The sequence below is a fragment of the Quercus suber genome, unplaced genomic scaffold (genome assembly GCF_002906115.3).
Source record: "Quercus suber isolate HL8 unplaced genomic scaffold, Cork oak 2.0 scaffold_892, whole genome shotgun sequence".
Taxonomy (NCBI): domain Eukaryota; kingdom Viridiplantae; phylum Streptophyta; class Magnoliopsida; order Fagales; family Fagaceae; genus Quercus; species Quercus suber.
This window is the reverse complement of record NW_027070318.1, coordinates 155,565-176,025: the sequence shown is the minus strand read 5'-3', so window position 1 is coordinate 176,025 and position 20,461 is coordinate 155,565. Positions and strand designations below refer to the sequence as shown.

General features: G+C 30.6%; 1 protein-coding gene across 1 annotated transcript; it reads left to right on the top strand.

The window, feature by feature from the left end:
* The first annotated feature begins 850 nt into the window (after positions 1–850).
* LOC111996170 (GDSL esterase/lipase At3g26430) lies at positions 851–18,651 on the top strand. Its single transcript, XM_024028122.2, has 5 exons — positions 851–1,202; positions 4,066–4,275; positions 4,372–4,541; positions 9,312–9,582; positions 18,250–18,651. The coding sequence occupies exons 1-5, from the start codon at positions 944–946 to the stop codon at positions 18,507–18,509; spliced, it is 1,170 nt and encodes a 389-aa protein (XP_023883890.2). The 5' UTR covers positions 851–943; the 3' UTR covers positions 18,510–18,651.
* The last annotated feature ends 1,810 nt before the right edge of the window (positions 18,652–20,461 follow it).

Genomic DNA, 20,461 nt, shown 5'->3' with positions numbered 1-20,461 from the left:
TTTCAAGTTTTGTAGTAAAAAATTATACATAAATATTAAGATTATGGTTTGAATAATAAATAACATTTGATTGGCATAAGATTTGACATATGTATTAGAACATAAAGAACATATAATCAATTGTTAGATTTTCAAAATATGTAGAATTATTTTTTTAATGAAAAAACTAAATTTATAGCTAAATTTTGCCTAAAAAAGGGCTAAAATAACTAATTGTGAGATGAAACGTATAGGAAACTAATTATTAGCTAGATATGTCTTATCCCAACACCAAAACAACAACAACAAAAACAACACCAACAACAACAAAAAAGAGAAGAATAATGGTAGAAAAACTAATGGTGACTTGATCAAAAAAAGAATAATAACTAAAAAAGATATGTCTTTATGTTTGTTATTCAATACTAGCCTCTGTACACGCTCTCATATGCGTGTTTAGAGATTTTTCTATTTTTTTAGGTAAAAGTTAATAATTTGTATAAATTATAATTTAGAAATATATATTTTTATTTTTTAAACAAATAAAAATAATAAATTTTAGAGATAAGCAATAACTGTGTTTTTGTTTTATATACTAATTTTTGTTTTGAGAATCTAATTGATAAGTGGATAAAGCAATTTAAAAATCAATAGGAAAATGACTCTATTTTTTAGATAATATTTTAATAGAGTTAGAATTGTATTTTTACTAGATTATCTTTTAATTTTATCTTTATTTAAATATAAAGATGGTCAAATATTTTTGAAAATAAAAAGGAGAATCTCAATTTTAAATAGTAGTATAGAAAAAGAAGGTACCATGCATTCAATCAATCCAAGGAGTCAATACTCCAAGTGGCTCTCCTTATTTATAGGTTGTCTCTTTCATCATTCTTTATTATCTCTTGTAAGCAGTGTTACATAACCCATCTCTCTCTCTCTCTCTCTCTCATAGATAATATATATGGAACCTCACAGCTTGAGACTTGTTATGTATGGGCTTGCAGTAGTAGTAGCCTCAGCGATATTGTTGCTTCAAAATCCAGTGGTGGCTTCAACTCATGAGTGTGATTTTGGGGGTATATTCAACTTTGGAGACTCGAATTCTGACACAGGAGGTTTATCAGCAGCGTTTGGACAAGCCCAATCTCCACATGGAGAGTCCTTCTTCCATGCCCCTGCTGGTCGCTATTGTGATGGCCGTCTCGTCATTGATTTTATAGGTACCTTCTTCTTCTTCTTCTTCTTTATTAATCTTTAATTAGCACTATTTGATGCTTTGCATTATAGCATTGACTACATAGATGAAAATAGACTAAATACCTTCTTTCTTTTCTTTTTTTTTTTTTTTTTTTTTTTTTTGAGAAGAACTACTTGCGTAGAAGGAAGAAAACACTTCTCATTTATTTTTCTTGTTGTCCCAATTCACTCAAAGTGAAAAATTATTCAATTCAATTTAATAGATTTTTAGGTTATTTTATTAAATAAATTTTCTTAAATTTTAACTATTTTTTAATAATTTAATAGCCTAAGTTTTATCATGCGAACATTTTACTGACTTAGTTGTTTTATTTACAATATTATTTTATTATTTTAAAATATTGTCAATAAAATACTGATACAATAGAATTTTAGACTATTAAATTTTTAAAAAGTTGTTAAAATTTTAAAAAATCTATTAATAAAGTATCTAAAAAATTTAAAATATCTAAATTCAAAATTATTAAGACTTAGAAAAAAGGAAAAAGTGACAGAGATGGACAAATTATACTCAAAAAAAGAAAGAAACACCACGCTGCTTTGACAGTGTACACCACGTGAAGCGGATATTTGTCCGCATTCTCGATCATTTTTTTTTTTTTTTTTAAAAGATAGATCGATATCTTTTCTTTATTATTTGTATTCTTGCTAAATTACTATTTGTCAGCATTCTAATTAGTTTATCCATAAAGTTCTTTTAATTTAGACATGAACCGACACTCCGTATACTAAGACAACAAAAAAGTTAAAAAAAAAAAAAAAAAAAAAAACCCACCACCAAGGCCCGTCTTTCAAAGATATTATTTCAATATATTACAAACCCAAAAAAATAAAAAAAATATTATGTCTACAATATTTTTAAACACTATTATGATAAATCTTAAGTGCTTGTAGAGGCAAAAGTTGATGTTCAAGTATTTATGAGAGAGTTTCACATAGATATACATTTAGATTATGTTAGAGTAGAATTTCTATCTTGTATAAAAAAAAAAAAATTTTAAATGGCAAGTTTTTATTGACGGAGGTAGGCTAAAATGTAATTTTAGTAATTTTTTTAATTTAAAACTAATAATAATTTACCATTTATAATTTGTTGTAACAATTTTATAGACGTAGTACTTAAAAATAAAATCCAATAGTACAAGAGAAGAATAACGGTGCAACAACAATTTTTTTTTTTTGGTAATATTTTTACAAATTGTTGAGGTAGAAAATTCTTTTAAGTTCTTATTTAGGCCTAATATTTACATCATTTTTTTACTTATCAATAATCAATCATCACATCAATTGTGCATTTTTTACTCTAAGAGAATGATGACATTGATCTAGTTTCTGCTAAAATACTAAACTTCACTTTATCAAATGCATAATACATTCTAAATTTTAAATTAAAAAAAAAAAAATAGGTAGTGTTCATTACAAAAAGCCTGTTGCACACACCTTTACCCACGCCCACAAGTCACAACTTGATGGTATAGTGGTTGACCCCCACCTAACAAGCAGGTGGTAACTTTTTATAATATACCTTGGAAATTTTAAAATTGAGTAACCAACAAAATCACCTTAAGTTGTTATCTGATTATTTATTTATTTATTTTCATTATTTTTGGAGAAAAGCTATCATCAGATTTTCAATGTCCGAAAAACTATAAATTGAGCGATTAATTTTTTAAATTAACTTTGAATTGCTTTTTTATTTTTATTTTTATTTTTAGAATAATTTAATTTAGAATTACAAATAATTCATTATATGCATGTGAATAATAATTTTTAAATTTAAGATTATTCCTATCAAATAACCAAATAATTTCTCTCCCAAATGCTTTGAATTGCTTAAACCCCTCAACACTTAAATTAAAAAATCCTTACGATGTTGAATATCTCAAATTTAAAGGAAATTAATAATGGTAGGAGTAATTTGTAATTTTAAATGAAATTAGAAGGTCAGTTGCTTAAATTTAAATTGAAAGAAGCATATTATAAACCTGGTAATTATTAGAGGGAGATTTGCTGCAAGTGCACATATGAGTGTTAAGTAATTTTAGTTTTATATTTCTCTATGTGACAATAGTTTTACCATGTGAACCATTTTGTGTATTTGTTTTTTCATCTTTTTTTGAGAGAGTTTCAACTTATGGCGTCCGCTTCTAATGATAGCTCTTATGGCGTCCGCTTTTAATGTTAGCTTTTTATCATCAGACCAAGACACCAATCAGTTTTTGGTGTAGGCGAGGATTGAATCTCAGATCTCTTATACAACCATTAGAGATTTTACCAATTGAGCTAATTGGAATTCACGTTTTTTCTTCTTTAAATGTAATGATATATGTCAGATATGTTAAAGCTAAAAATAATATCACCTAATCACTGAGTTAGACATATTGGACGGAACAACAAAAAATGTAATGCTTTTAATAGTTTAAGAATGAAAAATAATTTTTAAAAATTTAGGAGTAAAAATAATATTTTAGCCTTTTAACAAAGTAAAATCCTATAACTTCAAAAGAAAAAAAAAAAAAAAAAATTCAACTTATATTAAAATTCAATCACAATTTTGTTCCACTTCAATGGTTTGAGGTCTAATTTGTTAAGATTTTGAAATTTTAGGGTTTAATTTGCTATTTTCAAAACTAAGATCTAATTTGTTACTTTCTGAAATTTCAGAATTTAATTTGTTACACCTTTCTTTCTTCTTCTTCCATTTTTTTTTTTGGATAGGGTTACACTCTTAAACTATATAAGATTTAAAATGTAATTTTCTCAATTATCAAAAAAATTTTTTAAATTTTTTTTATAATGTTTACTTATTTGATTGGGGTATTTCAGCTGAGAGCCTAGGATTACCATATTTGAATGCTTACCTTGATGCTGTTGGATCCAACTTCACTCATGGGGCCAACTTTGCTACGGCTGGATCCACCATTAGACCCCAAAATACAACTCTTCATCAAAGTGGTTTTAGTCCTATCTCTTTGAATGTTCAATGGTATCAATTCAATGACTTCCATCGTAGAACCCAAATTTTTCGTCAAAAAGGTAATAGCTTCACATTTAGGTTCAATTTTACGTGCTTTACTAATAATAAATCAATGGCATTCTTATTATGTATCTTTTCGATGATGCCTTGTCTAGAACGCATTTTCCAGGAATTATTGCCCAAGCCAGAATTGTTTTCTCGTGCTTTATATACGTTCGATATTGCTCAGAATGATTTGACAGCAGGCTATTTCCTTAACATGTCTACCGATCAAGTTAGAGCATCTGTTCCTGATATCTTGGCTCAGTTTAAAGATATCTTACAGGTGTGTGAATAATCTATATCTATCTATATATATTTAAAGGCTGAATTTTAATATTTATTATTACTACGTTCACATCATTCACTTATTTTTTATTTTTTGAGAAATTACATTTTATCACTCTAAATTATACCACATATTACACTTTGTATCATAAACTATTCGAATGCACGTTTTGCATCTTAAACTATGACTCTTGTTATACTTTGCACCATAACCTTAAAGTTACTGTTATGTTAGATGAAAATTTATAACATGTAAATTTTACTTAGGTGGCGCAAAGTTAAAAGACAAAACACCCTCTTTCCAATCAATTAAAAACAAAATACTATTTCTATATTTTTTTTTTACCCATCTCTCTGGCTCTCTTGCTTTTCCCAAATCTTGTTGAACGTGTAACCCTAAATACACAAAACAAAATCATCCAATAAACAAAATCATCCAATACCTTGTGCTTCAAATTGAAATTTAGGACAAATCTAAAAAGGAGGATATTCACAATGCCTAGCTAATCTAATCCGTAGTTGACCAATTGATTTCCCCACTCATGATCACTAGAATTTGCCTTTACCACGTTGTTTCTTTACGATGACAAAAAAGAGCATTCCTATAATCTATGTTTAGGTTTTGCCTATTGCATTTATGTTCTAATTGAATTCTCATATGACTTATCAGTGCCCATTATGATTTTTCTATGATTCAATCCAACAATGGTGGTGCCGTTGATTATTTTGTCTTGAGGATTTAGGGTTACATGTTCAGTAGGATTTGGGGAGAGGATCTACTGCTACGAGAGAGAGAGAGAGAGAGAGAGAGAGAGAGAGAGATTGGTAAAAAAAATAAAAAATAAAAAGGCTTTTGTTTTTATTTGATTGAGAAAAGTTTGTTTTTGTCTTTTAACTTTGTGCCACCTAAGCAAATTTTATGTGCAAGTCACATGCTATAAATTTCCATCTAACATAACAGTAAATTTAATGTCGGGTTGCAAAGTGTAGCAAGGGTCATAGTTTAGGATGCAAAACATACATTCGAATAGTTTATGGTGCAAAGTGTAAATTGGAGTATAGTTTAGGGTGGTAAAATGTAATTTTTCCTTTATGTTTAGGGTGGTAAAACATACATTCTTCTCTCTATTAGTTCATGAGTAATCCTACAGATACAAACTATTTTACAACATTTTTACAAATCGCTAATGTGACGAATTCTTACTAGTTCTAATATGGGTCCCTCATTAACATCACATTTTTACTTACAGTAACTATTTGGAAAATACTGAAGCCACATTAGCAGTTTGCAAAAATGTTGTAAAATAGTTTGTGTCTATAGCATTGCTCTTGGTTCACACCTACTGTTACACTTCTTTCAACTTTTCTCCTCCCTTTTTACATCTTTATCTCCCCACTACTATATGGTTTACAGTTACACTTTCTTCATCCTTTTATCTTTCTTATATTTTGAATCTTCTTATCTCTAGTTTATTTTGTATAAATTTGATATCATTTCTTCCATTCAATCTATTTTTTCCCATACAAAAATGTGAGTACTCTCTCTCTCTCTCTCTCTCTCTTCTTTTGGACGATTTTAGTTCTTCCTTATAACTCTAATTAAGGTTGATGGTTTTTTAAAAAAATATATATATTTTAGTATTTTGTGTGTGTGTGTGTGTGTGTTTTTTTTCATTTCCCATCAGAAAAGTCTTTTCTTTTCCTTTTATAGCTTTGATTGAATTTTGATTTTGGTTAATACTTAGACTTTTTTGAAAATAAGAATTTGAGATTATATCAAAACATAATCTACATGGCTATGAATTTGAATATTCCTACTGTGCGGCACCCAAAGTGTTGGGCCTACTCAACCCCAAGTCTCCGTCCCAAAACACGCGGTCTTTGGGCCCAATCCTCATTTCGCCCCAAGGCCCAACCCTTGCTATCACAGCTCGGGAGTGCCGAGCTTCATTAGTAAGTTATGATCGGCATAATTTTTACCGAGCACTTTTATTGAACGGCACTTCAACTTTGTTCGGCTCAAAGAGGGCCCTCCAAACGCCAGCACCTCGCTCTGACCTGATGTGGGCACCAAGTCCCAAAGCCACCCAGACCTAGACTCCCACTTACCACCCCCCTCGTGCGTTAACTCTAGTTCATAAAACTTAGCACCAAAAGGGTTATATATGAAAATGGGAGTCATAATTGAGTATACAAAGCCGAGGGTATGTGGGAAGAGAATTAAAGTTGACCTCAAGGTCCAAGGCCTAAGCTATATACAACTAAACTCATGTATGTAATCTCCTTATTTTTAGTCACAATTTTTACAATTAGTATTTTATTTTGTATCTTTAGCATCCTTTATTATTAATTTTTTTGCAATTTTTACTTTGTTCAACTTTTCATTTTCTTCAACTATTGTCTTTTTAATTCAATCTTTCATCTCCTCCAATTATTGTTTTTTAAAAATTTCATTTGATTCCCTCTATATATTTTTAAATTTCTTATTTATATATTCTTAAACTCTACAGTTTCACTTTGTTTAACCTTTCATCTACTTCTACCACTCCCCTTCCATCTTAATTTTTATATAAATTTCTTATTATTTCATTTCCACTCCTCTCCTTTATTTCCTTCCAAGTTGTCCATGACAAAATAGGTCAATATCTCTCTCTCTCTCTCTCTCTCTCTCTCCCTCCCCAATTTTGTATCTTTATTGGTGGATTTTTTTTTTCAACCACTTATTTTTAGGATTCTAGTTGTAAGATATCTAATAATGAAATCGTCGCTGAAATTGAGATATTATTCAAAGAAAAAGANGACCTAGACTCCCACTTACCACCCCCCTAATTGGACCTTCCGTAGCACTCAACGCGCCCTGACTCTGCCGAGCTGCCAACAAATGTGGGCACCAAGTCCCAAAGCCACCCATACCTAACCTCCCATTTAGAGAAAATCCTACTGGACCCTCTGTTGCACAAAGATGAGAAGCATTAATGACCCTCGCCTGAGCTGAGCACTATAAATAAGAGGGAAGGAGAAGAAAGAAGGGTTGGTCAGAAAAAGGGGAGAAAAAGAGAGTCCGGAGAGCAGTTGGGAGGAAAGATTGTGTCGCCAAGAAGGAGAAAGGTGATCTCAGTGAGTCCTTGGTTGTAGGATCACCCATAGTAGGAAATTCAGCCTTACAAACAAATTAGTTGTGAGCCCAAGTGGGGCTGAGCCCATTGGCCTCATTTGCGACCCGCACACCTACCAATTGTTTGAGTAATAAATTATTATGAAGTCTATTTTTATTCCTTTGGTTTCATTTTTATTTTGGTTCAAACAACATTGTAATTTTGTGATAAGTTTTGATTATTATTATTATAATTTCATTATTCCTTAAGAGATGAGAAATTTAAATAATAAATTTGAAATTTATAAATTTTAGTTGTATATTAGGCAAATATAAACACACTACAATAGAAGTTAGAAGAATATGGTTCAACTTAAAAAAATATTGATAAAAAAGAAGAAGATATATTTATAGAGATAAAAAGATAAAAAAAATACTTGTATAAATCTTTTTTTTTTTTTTAAATAGACAATGTTCATAATGTGTAGAATGAGAGAGAGAACAAATTGAATCTTATACAAAAAACACATTTGGCAATTGTTCATTTTAAAATAAGGGAGTGTTGCGTTGCGTGGTTAACTTAGTTCATAAAACTTAGCACCAAAAGGGTTATATATGAAAATGGGAGTCATAATTGAGTATACAAAGCCGAGGGTATGTGGGAAGAGAATTAAAGTTGACCTCAAGGTCCAAGGCCTAAGCTATATACAACTAAACTCATGTATGTAATCTCCTTATTTTTAGTCACAATTTTTACAATTAGTATTTTATTTTGTATCTTTAGCATCCTTTATTATTAATTTTTTTGCAATTTTTACTTTGTTCAACTTTTCATTTTCTTCAACTATTGTCTTTTTAATTCAATCTTTCATCTCCTCCAATTATTGTTTTTTAATATCAAATATTTGGAGTTTCTTTTTGTATATTTTCTACTAATGGTTCTTTTTGTTATTGTTGATTTAATTGTCACATCACATTTTTTTCTCTTTTTGATAATTTGTATAGAATTTTATGCATATTTAGGTATTTTGGTATTCCAATTCTTGATCACAAGTTTTTTTCTTCATCCCATTGGTTTGATTTGATTTGGGTTAATAATTAATCGTTTTGCAAGTTAGAATTTGATTTTTTTTAGTGATCCGTTTAGATGTTAAACTATGAGACTTTACTAAATTTTGTTTATTTTTTAATCTTTTTGGGTGAAAAAATTTGTAGTTTTTGTAGAGAAAGTATTCTTAATAGTTGTATTAGAAGTACTTTATAATGCCACTTATTCAACGAAAAGCAAAGGTTAGTCAAATGAAATAATCGATTGAATGACATATTTTAGCTTTTGCAATTATATTTTTATTATTATTTTAGAACTATGCATATATAGAAACTTTATTCTAATTATATTTGGTTTAAGACATATTTTTAGAAATTTTTTATAGAAAAAGAAAAAAGAAAAACTGATTTTTTTGACAAATTTTTATATTTCTTATAAAAGTGGTATCGAAACTTTATTAAAATGATCATTTAACAAATTCCCAAATGATACATGTTAACCACTCTTTATAATATTATAATAGTTTAAGATTTTGGAGAAGCCGTAATTTATGATAATGCAGCTTTTAAAGTACTTTTGGGTTTTTCTTGAACTAACAGTAAAAAAATACACGGTTGCTATGCTAGTATATATATGGTCAAGGGGGAAGGTCATTCTGGATACATAATACGGCTCCGGTTGGTTGTTTGCCGTACATCTTGGATCGTCTGAAAATCACAGCCGCACAAGTGGACAAGGCTGGATGTGCAGCTCCTTTCAATGATGTTGCTCAATATTTCAATCGTAAATTAAAAGAAGTTGTGGTCCAACTTCGAAAGGATCTTCCACTGGCTGCAATCACCTATGTTGATGTTTACTCGGTTAAGTACTCTCTCATCAGTCAAGCAAGGAAACATGGTAAGCCGTCCATATATCCCATAAATGATATGAGCTTTTCTCAATTCTTTTTGGCTTATTGTACTTGTGTTGAACAAGAGGCCTCATATACTATTAGGAATTTTTAACATGCATACCTTGTGAGTTAAAATAAGGAGCGGCAAGTACATGAATCAAAATAGGAAAAAATCTAATATCACATCTTTTTTTGTCACAATCTTGCCACAACTCTGATGTAGCAGGCTGTGAGCGATGGACAAAAATTGTTGAATCTATGAGAAAGTGATGAAACGATTCCCAAATTATGAGAAATTTCCGTTATTGAATTAGATTAACCAACTGATTACAGGAGGGTCAACTATATATAGATTACAAGAAAGAGTAAAAAGGGAAAGTTCATTAAGACTAATAACATCATTACACATGTAATCCCACTACACTAAAAGTAACGCTTCCGTTTTGTATAGTATTGCTGAGCTTAATTGAAACGGTGAGTTTTGCCTTTAACTTAAGTCTTAGAACATAATGAAGCTGATGACACCGTTTGCAGTTGCTGAGTATCATCATGTTCTTTCTCTTCTAGCTTTTCATCTCTCTTCGAACGCTAGGGGAGTCTCCAAATGAGTTTGGATGCAAGCCATAAAAACCGAGGAGGAGGTAACCCTTTAGTAAGAATGTCTGCTAGTTGATCATGGGAGGCCACAAATTTAACAAGAAGATCATGTCTGAGTACTCTCTCCCTAACAAAATGATAATCTACATCTATGTGCTTTGTCTTGGTGTGGAAAACAAGATTTGAAACAAGAGCAACAGCAGACCCATTATTACACCAGAGGATAGGGGGAGCTCGAAGAAAAACACCTAGATCTTTAAGCAACATATGAATCTAGCACAGCTCAGAAGTAGAAGAAGCTAGAGCTCTATATTCGACTTCAGAAGAGGATCTTGAAATCGTGGCCTGCTTCTTACCAAACCATGTAATGGGGCAATTACCAAAGAAAACAACAATACCCGAGATGGATTTTCTATCAACAGGATCCCCAGCCTAATCAGGATCATTGTAAGGTAAGTATAAAGGGTCAAAGGGCCTAGAGTAAAAGCAAGGCCTTAATGAATAGACCCTTTCAAATACCTCTAAATTCTCTTTGTAGCTTGAAGATGAGTATTGGTGGGAGAGTTCATAAACTAACAAGCCTGTCGGACAACAAAGGATAGATTTGGCCTAGTGAAGGTGAGATATTGGAAAGCCCCTACCATGATTTTGTATTAAGTAGGACCAGGTAATAGGGAACTACCATTGGGCCACAAATGAGTATTAGGAGAGCCTGGGGTGTTGCATAGTTTACAATCAGTCATATGGAACTTGGTAAGATCTAAAGTGTACTTAGATTGATGAACAAACAGCCTAAAGGGAGTATATTCAATTTGGAGTCCCAAGAAGTAATGAAGCTTACCTAGATCCTTAAGATCAAATTCTTGATTAAGCTAATGGATAAGAGAAGCAGTGAGGAGAGGGTGATTACCAATAACAATAATGTCATCCATATAGAGCAAAAGAAAAACCAAATGACCATCATGCTTGTAGATAAAGAGGTTACCATCAACACTAGAAGTAAGAAACCTAACATGAAGTAACTAAGTCGTAAATATTTCAAACCAGGCCCTATGTGTTTGTTTTAAACCATAAAGGGCCTTATGCAGTAGACACATGAGTGGGACAAGAGGGATTAACATGGCTTTGAGACTATTCCATGTAGACTTCTTTAAGTTTTCCATGAAGGAATGCATTGCTAATTGTTAGTTTTTATACCCCTATAAACTAGATTGTTTAACCTAATTAATTAATCAAGTGAATGCTTAGGTTTATAATTCAGATCTAGGTTAAAACAAAACAATCATATCATGCAAAGTAGCGGAAAAGTAAATAACACAACGATATAATAACCCAGGAAAACCAAGCGAGTAAAAAACTTGGGGAGAATTTAACCTAGCTATCCTCAAGGTAAAAAACAAATCTATTATAGAGAATTGAAGTTTACAATAAGACTTAGACCACTAACATCCTATTGCTATCACATGTAGAATTTACTAACACGATCATGTGCAAGTTCCGAATCAACAGACTCTTTCTTAATTAGGCATATGCAACACAAGCACCCACACTTGTGACTTTGAGACTCCACTCAAAGGTTTTTGATCTCCTTAGACGTTGATCTTATATGCAATAACTTCTACAACAACGGATTTTGAGATTCTTCAAGGAATAACACTGGTAGAAGATTTGGGTACAAAACCCTAAATCTACAAAAGAGGCATAAGATTCACTCTAATCTTTCTCTGAAAGCCTTATAAAGACATGATTAAGGTTTTCTTTATATACTAGTAGTGTTTTACTTGAAACCCAATACGTATAATTAGAGTTTGGGCTGAAATAGAATTCTTCAAATATGTGTTTCGATTGGTTGAGCCTGTTCTTCGATCAATCGAACCAGGCAGTTTCTGAATTCTTCTTTTTACAGCTTGTATGTTCTTGAATCTTGACTTGAATTACCTTGAGTATTGTCTAATAATACCGATAGACTCTAAGATTTATATTTAGACAAGTTTATGTTCACAATTTGCCAACCATTCTAAACTTTTAGAACCTAACAATTTCCCCATTTGGCAATTCATGGAAAAACTTATATACAATATGAAATGCTCAAATACAAGAACAACCAAATACAATAAAATACCCAATTGCATCACAAATCCCAATCTAAGACTCTTAACCTAGAAGTTGCAAGAAGATGTAGAAGGTCTTGATCAGAATGTACCTGTCTTTCCTTAGACGCTTAAAAGAACACATCACCGCATGTGTGGAAAGAAAGACATATAAACAATAATATGAAACACAATAAAAAAAAAAAAAAGTAAAGTTAGATGCATCAAAAAGTTTTTATATTCTCCCCATTTCAAAAACAATTTTATCTCCCCCTAAACAAAACATTTTAAAAACCTTTTCCTAATTTCATCTATTTCTCTCCCCTTTTGTCACGTATTGACAAAGACAACTTAATCAAAGAGTAAACAGAAAACATATGCAACAAATGATAAGAGGAAATAGAGAATCAAGGAAACAACTCCCCCTATAAACAACATAGGTTTTAAAAACAACTTTCTCCCCTATAAAAATAGGAAAAAAAACAACACAAGTTTTAGGAAAACAGTTTTGAGGAAAATTTAGGAGGTTGGGAAAACTAAAAAAACTCTTAGACCAAACTAAAAAAAACTAAGTTGAGAATTCACTTGAAGAAAAATATTATCTCTTTCAATAAAAGCAAACTTGACACTATGTGATCCATAAACAGATATATGAGAAGAGAAAATATTTGTACATTTATTATCTATCATATCTCTTAAGAAAAATATTTTTTGCAGTTCACACAAAAAATACTAAAATGTACAAAACTTAAAAATTAATCAATCATTTTTTAAATCAAGTTGAATACCTAATTTAGTAAAGTGTATGCATGTTATGTGAGAAAATAATGAGAGATATGACTGCAAAACTGTAAGATGGATACAGAAAAAAAATGCAATGCATGTAAATCCTAAACATAAATGATACATGCAAAAAAAAATTGTCAAAAACTTAAAAACTGAAAATTTTTCAGTTTCGATTTGTCGAGCATCGATCAAATACAAATCTAGTCAGGTAGAAGCTAGACTTGAAAAATCTGGAAAATTATACTCGTCGATCGAGCCTTTAAAAATCAGAATTTTTGAAAAACCAGAAAAGTTTTTGCAGAATCATTTTTCAAAAGATTTTTCATGACATGAAATGCATGTAAATGATTCCAAAAGTTTTTCAAAACACATTAAATTTGCATCAAACATCATAGAAAACATAATCTTGGATGGCCAAACCAAATTCACATACAATTCCATGTACAAAGCTTAGCAAAAAATAACTTGTAAAGTGTGTGCAACTAGTAAAAACATGAGATATATGTGGGGTGATTTGTAGATTGTAATCAAGCACAATTTCTACATTATTCATCAAATAAATTTGAAAGTGACTATCACCTAAAGAGTTATATCATATAACTCCCACATCTCCTAGAAAACAAGCTTGCAATCTTTTTTTTTTTAAGCCTTATTGTATACATGCATGTTTTTTTCTTTGTCCTTTTTATTTATTTATAATTAATTTTTATTTTAAGGCTACACCCTATTTTCTTTTTGTGCATGTGCTACATTTTCTCGAGTACAAAATCTTACGATATGCACTAAGATGTTCATGGTTAGCTAGTAAATAGTGGTGAGATGGTTATTTATGCCTTTCTCTTAGGTTTTTTAGTCTTTACAATAAAAAACATGTGACTTTAGAATCAAGATTATGTGATCAAAAACTATAAACAATATACTCAAACATGCACTACATAGCTAAAACTAGCAAAGTGTAGAAAAATAAGCTCATTTAAGCTAAACAAGGTACATAGGCATGTTATGCAAAGATGATAGGCCAACCTCAATTACATATTCATGATGTGTAATACAAAAGAAATAAAAATCTTTTTGGTTTCAAAAAAATTTTATGACCAAAACTAAAAGGCACACATTATGCTAAATGAACAATGCAAAAGCAATGCATGATAGTGCCAAACTAGATTATAGAGGGTATACAAAAAAGAAATATCAATTTCTTAATTAACCCTTGAGTACATGTACAAACTAGTACCTACACACACAAAATCAGAAATAGCTTAGCACTTATATAACAACTACTATTCAAGTTTCTCCACAATGTCAAACATGTTCTAAATCAAGAGAGAGATATTATAATTCATGTAATTCTCAAGAAAAATAAAACTAGACACAAAATAAAATAAATTTTTTTTGAAACTTTTCAATGTTTTTGGATTTTTTTAATAAAAAAAAAATATAAAAAACAAAACAACCAAAAAGAAACAAACATGTCCATAACCAATTGAAAGAATTAATTCAGGGACAAGTAAACAACACTCATCTTAGCAAGTCTTTTCTCACCCATATAGCATGGCTCTTCGGCTTTGTAGGTGAAAAACTATGTGAAGTAGAGTGTATTTGAGGGATTACACTAATCTTTTGAGAAATATTGAAATCCTGCAATTTTTTTTTTTTCACAAGCCTCAAAAAGATCAACTGAAACAATAGTGTCATTTTTATTTAAAACATCACAATTAAAAATAGTAAGACACTTAAAATTATTCATGATAACAGGGATCAATGATCAACTCTAGGTATAATAACCTAAATCAAGAGCTAACCAGCTCTGATACCACTTGTTAGTTTTTAGGTCCCTGTAAACTAGATTGTTTAACCTAATTAATTAATCAAGTGAATACTTAGGTTTATTATTCAGATCTAAGTTAAAACAAAATAATCATACTATACAAAGTAGCGGAAAAGTAAATAACACAACAATATGATGACTCCGGAAAATCAAACCGGTAAAAATCCTGGGGAAGATTTAACCTAGTTATTCTCAAGGTAAAAAGCAATTCCACTATAGAGAATCGAAGTTTACAATAAGACTTAAACCATCAACATCCTATTGCTACTACATGTAGAACTTACTAACATGACCACATGCTAGCTCCGAATTCACATACTCTTTCTCTATTAGGCCTTTACAACACAAGCACCCACACTTGTGACTTTGAGACTCCACTCAAAGGTTTTGGATCTCCTTAGATGTTGATCTTGTATGCAACAACTTCTACAACAACGGATCTTAAGATTCTTCAAGGAATAACACCGGTAAAAGATTTGAGTACAAAACTCTATATTTACAAAAGAGGCACAAGATTCATTCTAATCTTTCTCTGAAAGCCTTATAAAAACGTGCTTATGGTTTCCTTTATATACTAGTAGTGTTTTACTTGAAACTTAATGCATTTAAGTAGAGTTTGAGCTGAAATAGAATTCTGCAGATATATGTTTTGATCGGTTGAGCTTGTTCTTTGATCGATCGAACTAGACAGTTTTTGAATTCTTCTTTCTATAGCTTGTATGTTCTTGAATCTTGACTTGAATCACCTTGAGCATTGTCTAATAATACCTATAGACTCTAAGATTTATATCTAGACAAGTTTGTGTTCACGATTTGCCAATCATTCTAGACTTTTAGAACCTAACACTAACATCAAGTTGCTTGAGATCCCAACCCTAGTTCACAACTATGGCAAGAAGTAGTCTAACTGTTGCAAGTTTTATCACTAGACTAAAGGTCTCTTTATAGTCCAAACCATATTGTTGAAGATAGCCTCTAGCTACTAATCGAACCTTGTACCTAGTTATAATGCCATCACTATTCCTTTAGAGCTTGAAAACCCACTTGCAAGTAATAATGTTCTTATCCAAAGAGCTGGGACAAGAGATGGAATTAAGGAAAGAAGCAATAGTGGAACTAGGGGAAGATGCAACAGAAAACCAATCACAAGTAGTACGAGACAGAAAATGAAATTTGAGAGTTTGTGAGATTAGGATTATTAGCAAATGAGAAGAGCCATTAAAAAAAAAAAAAAAAATCATGTGACAAGCTTTGATGAATGGAGCAAATGGTGGAGTGTAGTATGTGCCCCATGTGACACATGATTTTGATTTAAAGGACTGTTACTTTACCTTTACTTTTTTTCTTGTTAGTTTTTTTTTCCCTATCGGGTAAGTAATATCATGCATTTAGGGCTTGGGAGTGCTTTTTAGAGTCGCTAGTGCACTCTATTTTGTTTTGATTTATGACTTCGTGTTTGGTGTTTTTTTTTTTTGGATGTCTAAGACTTTATTTGGTTCTTTTGCACTCTTATATTTCTTTTAAAAAACAAAAAAAAAAAGTGATACTAATTACTGTATATATTATCATAATTGTGGGTTTCAATTAGTTCAATTTGTACATTTTTTAGACCCCTTAAATACAAACAGGTTAACCTAGTTATTTAGCTAAGTGATTAACTTAGGTAAATTATTCAGATCTAGGTTAACACAAGTAAATTATATCATTGAAATAGTGCGGAAAATAAATAATACAATGATATGATAACCTAGGAAAATCGAACTGATAAAAAACCTGGGGAGGATTTAACCTTGCTATCCTCAAGGTAAAATAAATCGACTATAAAATATTGAAGTTTTACAATAGCGACTTAGACCACTAACATCTTATTGCTACCTTGAATAAAAAACTTACTGCCATGACCACGTAACAGCTTCTAGTCCACAGACTACTTCTATCTTGAATTCACAGCAACCACAAGTACCCTCACTTGTGTTTTCTTTAACCTCTTTATGCAGCAACTGAAGGGATCACCAAGCTCTCGACATCAATCTTGAGATTGGAAACCCTAAGTATGTATGAAGGCAAACACCTCTAGATCTCGCAAGAGATTCATACACACAGCATAAACAACTAACTTAAAATGTGGCCAGGGTTTTTCTTTTTATACTTAAGGCAAAACATAAAACCCTACACGTCATACAAGTTTGGGCTGAGTTGAAAATTCTGTAGAAAAAACAATCTACATGAGCTTTGATTGATTGAGTCTAATTTTCGATCGATCGAGTTTTGCAGATTTACATAATAAATCCTGCAGTACACTCGATTCCAACTTTACACATAAACACACTTTGAGTAGCCTAATTCTAAACTCTAAGTTTTGATTATGGTTTGCCAACATTACGCATAACCACTTGTGATTTGTTGTAAAATTGTTGTAGAGGTATTATCTCTCATTATAATAAGAGAAATGATATGTCTACAATATTTTTACAACATTTTTACAACAAATCACTAGTGGTTAGTTGTTATTTGTTCAAATTTGAAACTAACATTAAGATTACTTTTTTGCCCCAACAATAACAACCAGTAACAACCTGCCATTTAGGATTTGTTATAAAAATGTTGTAGACATATAATTTCTCTTATTATAATGAGAGATACTACGTCTACAACATTTTTACAACAAATCACAAGTAGTTAGTTGTTATTGGTTCAAATTTGAAACTAACACTAAGATTAATACGTCTACAACAATTTTACAACAATTTTACAACAAATCACAAGTGGTTAGTTGTTATTGGTTCAAATTTGAAACTAACACTAAGATTACTTTTTTGCTCTAACAATAACAACCAGTAACAACCCGCCACTTACGATTTGTTGTAAAAATGTATATTTTCAGCTCTGCACAAATTTTTGAGGAAAGTAAGTACATAATTTTCAAAGAATTAAACTTAGTGAAACTTGTATATAATTTAAATTATTATACATACAATGTTAAAGACTTTAAAATTTTATAATTATATCCTTGAAAGTCAAATTAATGAAACTATATTCAATTATTGCTTGAAATTTGATATAGCTTCGAATGGAAAAAAGTTTAGCTACAAACTGATTTAAAGAAAAATTCCTCCAACCCACTAGATAACGATTGATAAAACTATTTACATGTACTTTTAGTTATATGACTTACTGAATTAGTCATGTAATTTGTTTAGATAATATAGGTAGATGATTTTATAATGAATTGGAAATGATTTCTCTAAACCGGTTTAGAGAAAAACTTTGACCGCTTCAATTGGAAATCACATCAAGCTTGAACTTTTTATTTTTTATTTTTATTTAGTATAAAAATCTTAATTTATAACTACATGACATGAAATTTCCAGGGTTTAAGGAATCGTTGAGAGCTTGTTGTGGCCATGGAGGCAAGTATAACTACAACATGCATATAGGATGTGGAGGAAAAATAAAAGTGCATGGCAAAGAAGTTTTAGTGGGGAAAGCGTGCGAAGATCCATCAGTTTGGATTAATTGGGATGGCGTCCACTACACTGAAGCAGCTAACAAATGGGTTTTTGATCATATAGTTGGTGGTTCATTTTCTGATCCACCCACTCCATTGAAATTGGCCTGCCATAGGCATTAATTTAAGCCTATTGAATTGTGCACCCAACAAGTTTTATACAATTACAATCTCATTGTCCACTCATTCTTATGCTTTAAATTGGAGTTATTAGCACTGTTTGTTTCATTAGTTTATATCTACCTTAATCCATTTCCAAAGAGAATCATAAGCATTCGTATCAACAACTTTCATCCTATTACTTTATCAATTATACCATACTATTTTACAACACAATCAACATCCTAACTTTTATTTTCCTATTCTACTCATTAAAATAATATATATTATCCACTAAAATAATATAATATATAATTTTTTTGCTACTGCTACAGTGCTACAGTGATCATTTGGAATTAAAATATATTATAATTTTTACAATTATGCTACAGTGCCATTCTACATTTAGGATGGCGTTGTAGCACAATTGCAAAAAAAATTTGTAGGATGACATTGTAGCACAATTGCAAAAAAAATTGCAATTCTCAAATTTTACAAGTCCGGCTACTGGGCTCTTTTTGTACCATGATGCTAAATTTCCCCTACATTTTCCATTTACAATTGCCAATGGGAATGCTCTTAGATAGTTATTTTAGATTTTGAATAATTAGCGGGACTTATTATTCACTATAGAATACAAAATAATTTTCCTTCTCTTTTGCTTTAATTATTATAACTTTATAACAAGTATTCAAGTATTTTTGTACAAATATAATACAAAAATATTTTATGTGTTTTATACATTTAATTATAGAGTTGTGTATTTTTGTTTCATACGGCAAATGAAAGTTTTATTGGTCAAAACATGGCTCTCATTTTGGAAGTTTCATTGAATTCAAGGTGAGTTATTCTCTCTTTTGTTGTGAACTTGATATTGTACCAATCATCTACTCGTCGTTTTTTACTCGTAATTTCATCTCTTTCACATGTCATAGACTATAGAGTTTGTGAGGTAGTTTTAAGTCTGTAATTCATTTCTTGAATAACGTCCCCAACAAAACTTCTTCTTTTGGGCTTCAGTAAGATTTTAAATCCATCCTTTTAATTTATTTCTTTTTCAACTTTTTTTTGTTCGTTACTTTTGTTCATTATTATTATTTTGTTCAATCATAGACGAATTTCAAGACTTAAAAGAGCGTCGAGTTCCATTTTGATAAATGTGTTGAAATGTTTAATTTTGTATGTTATACTTTGTTGACATTTTTATAATATCAAATGTTTAAGAAACACTTATTTTATATGTAGTATTTTGTTGAATATAAAATAGGTGTTAGTTTTTATTTTCATTAAAAAAAAAAATTGTTTTAAGTTTTGGCCCCCTCAAGGTTCAAATCCTAGTTTCGTCCCTGGATACTCCTATTGATGCAGCCAACTAGATATTATTTTTTAAAGATGTTTTTAATATTTTTGAAGCTGGTCAGTTTATTATTGTAATAGTCATGTTTTATACTATCAATTATAGAGTAAGTGTATTTTTGCTTCCTATAATAAATGAAAGTTTTATTATAATACGTAAATATACGTATGATATTTTGTATAGTACATGTATCATACACCTATTGATGCAGCCAACTAAATATGATTTTTCGAAGATGTTTTTAATATTTTTTGAAGCTGGTGAGTTTATCATTGTGATAGTCAAGAGTGCCATTTATTTACCAAAGCTTATTGTTGTGAGGTTCCACAAGATAAGGGAGTTGATTGTTATAAAAGACATTGTTCTTGAGAAGTTTCATACTTTCGAGAATGAAGATAATATGTTGACAATTCTGGTTCCATCAGATAAGTTGAAGCATTGCTTGGACTTGGTTAGTGTTTGTAGCTTGTAATAGCCCTTAGGAGCTATAGTCGTTAGGCTTGACCAATTCAAGCGAAGGTGGAAATTTGTTTTGTGCCAAGTATTTGTGGCTTGAATTGCAAGCCACCAAGCCCAATATCGGTCAAGGCTTATTTGACAAAGGTAGAATAGTAATTGG

What these genes read in the sequence shown, in the direction of transcription:
- LOC111996170 (XM_024028122.2), top strand. Translation starts at nt 944, where the DNA reads ATGGAACCTCACAGCTTGAGACTTGTTATGTATGGGCTTGCAGTAGTA. An exon ending in TCTCGTCATTGATTTTATAG is followed by an intron (nt 1,203 to 4,065) that starts GTACCTTCTTCT and finishes GGGGTATTTCAG; the next exon opens with CTGAGAGCCTAGGATTACCA. An exon ending in CAGTCAAGCAAGGAAACATG is followed by an intron (nt 9,583 to 18,249) that starts GTAAGCCGTCCA and finishes TGAAATTTCCAG; the next exon opens with GGTTTAAGGAATCGTTGAGA.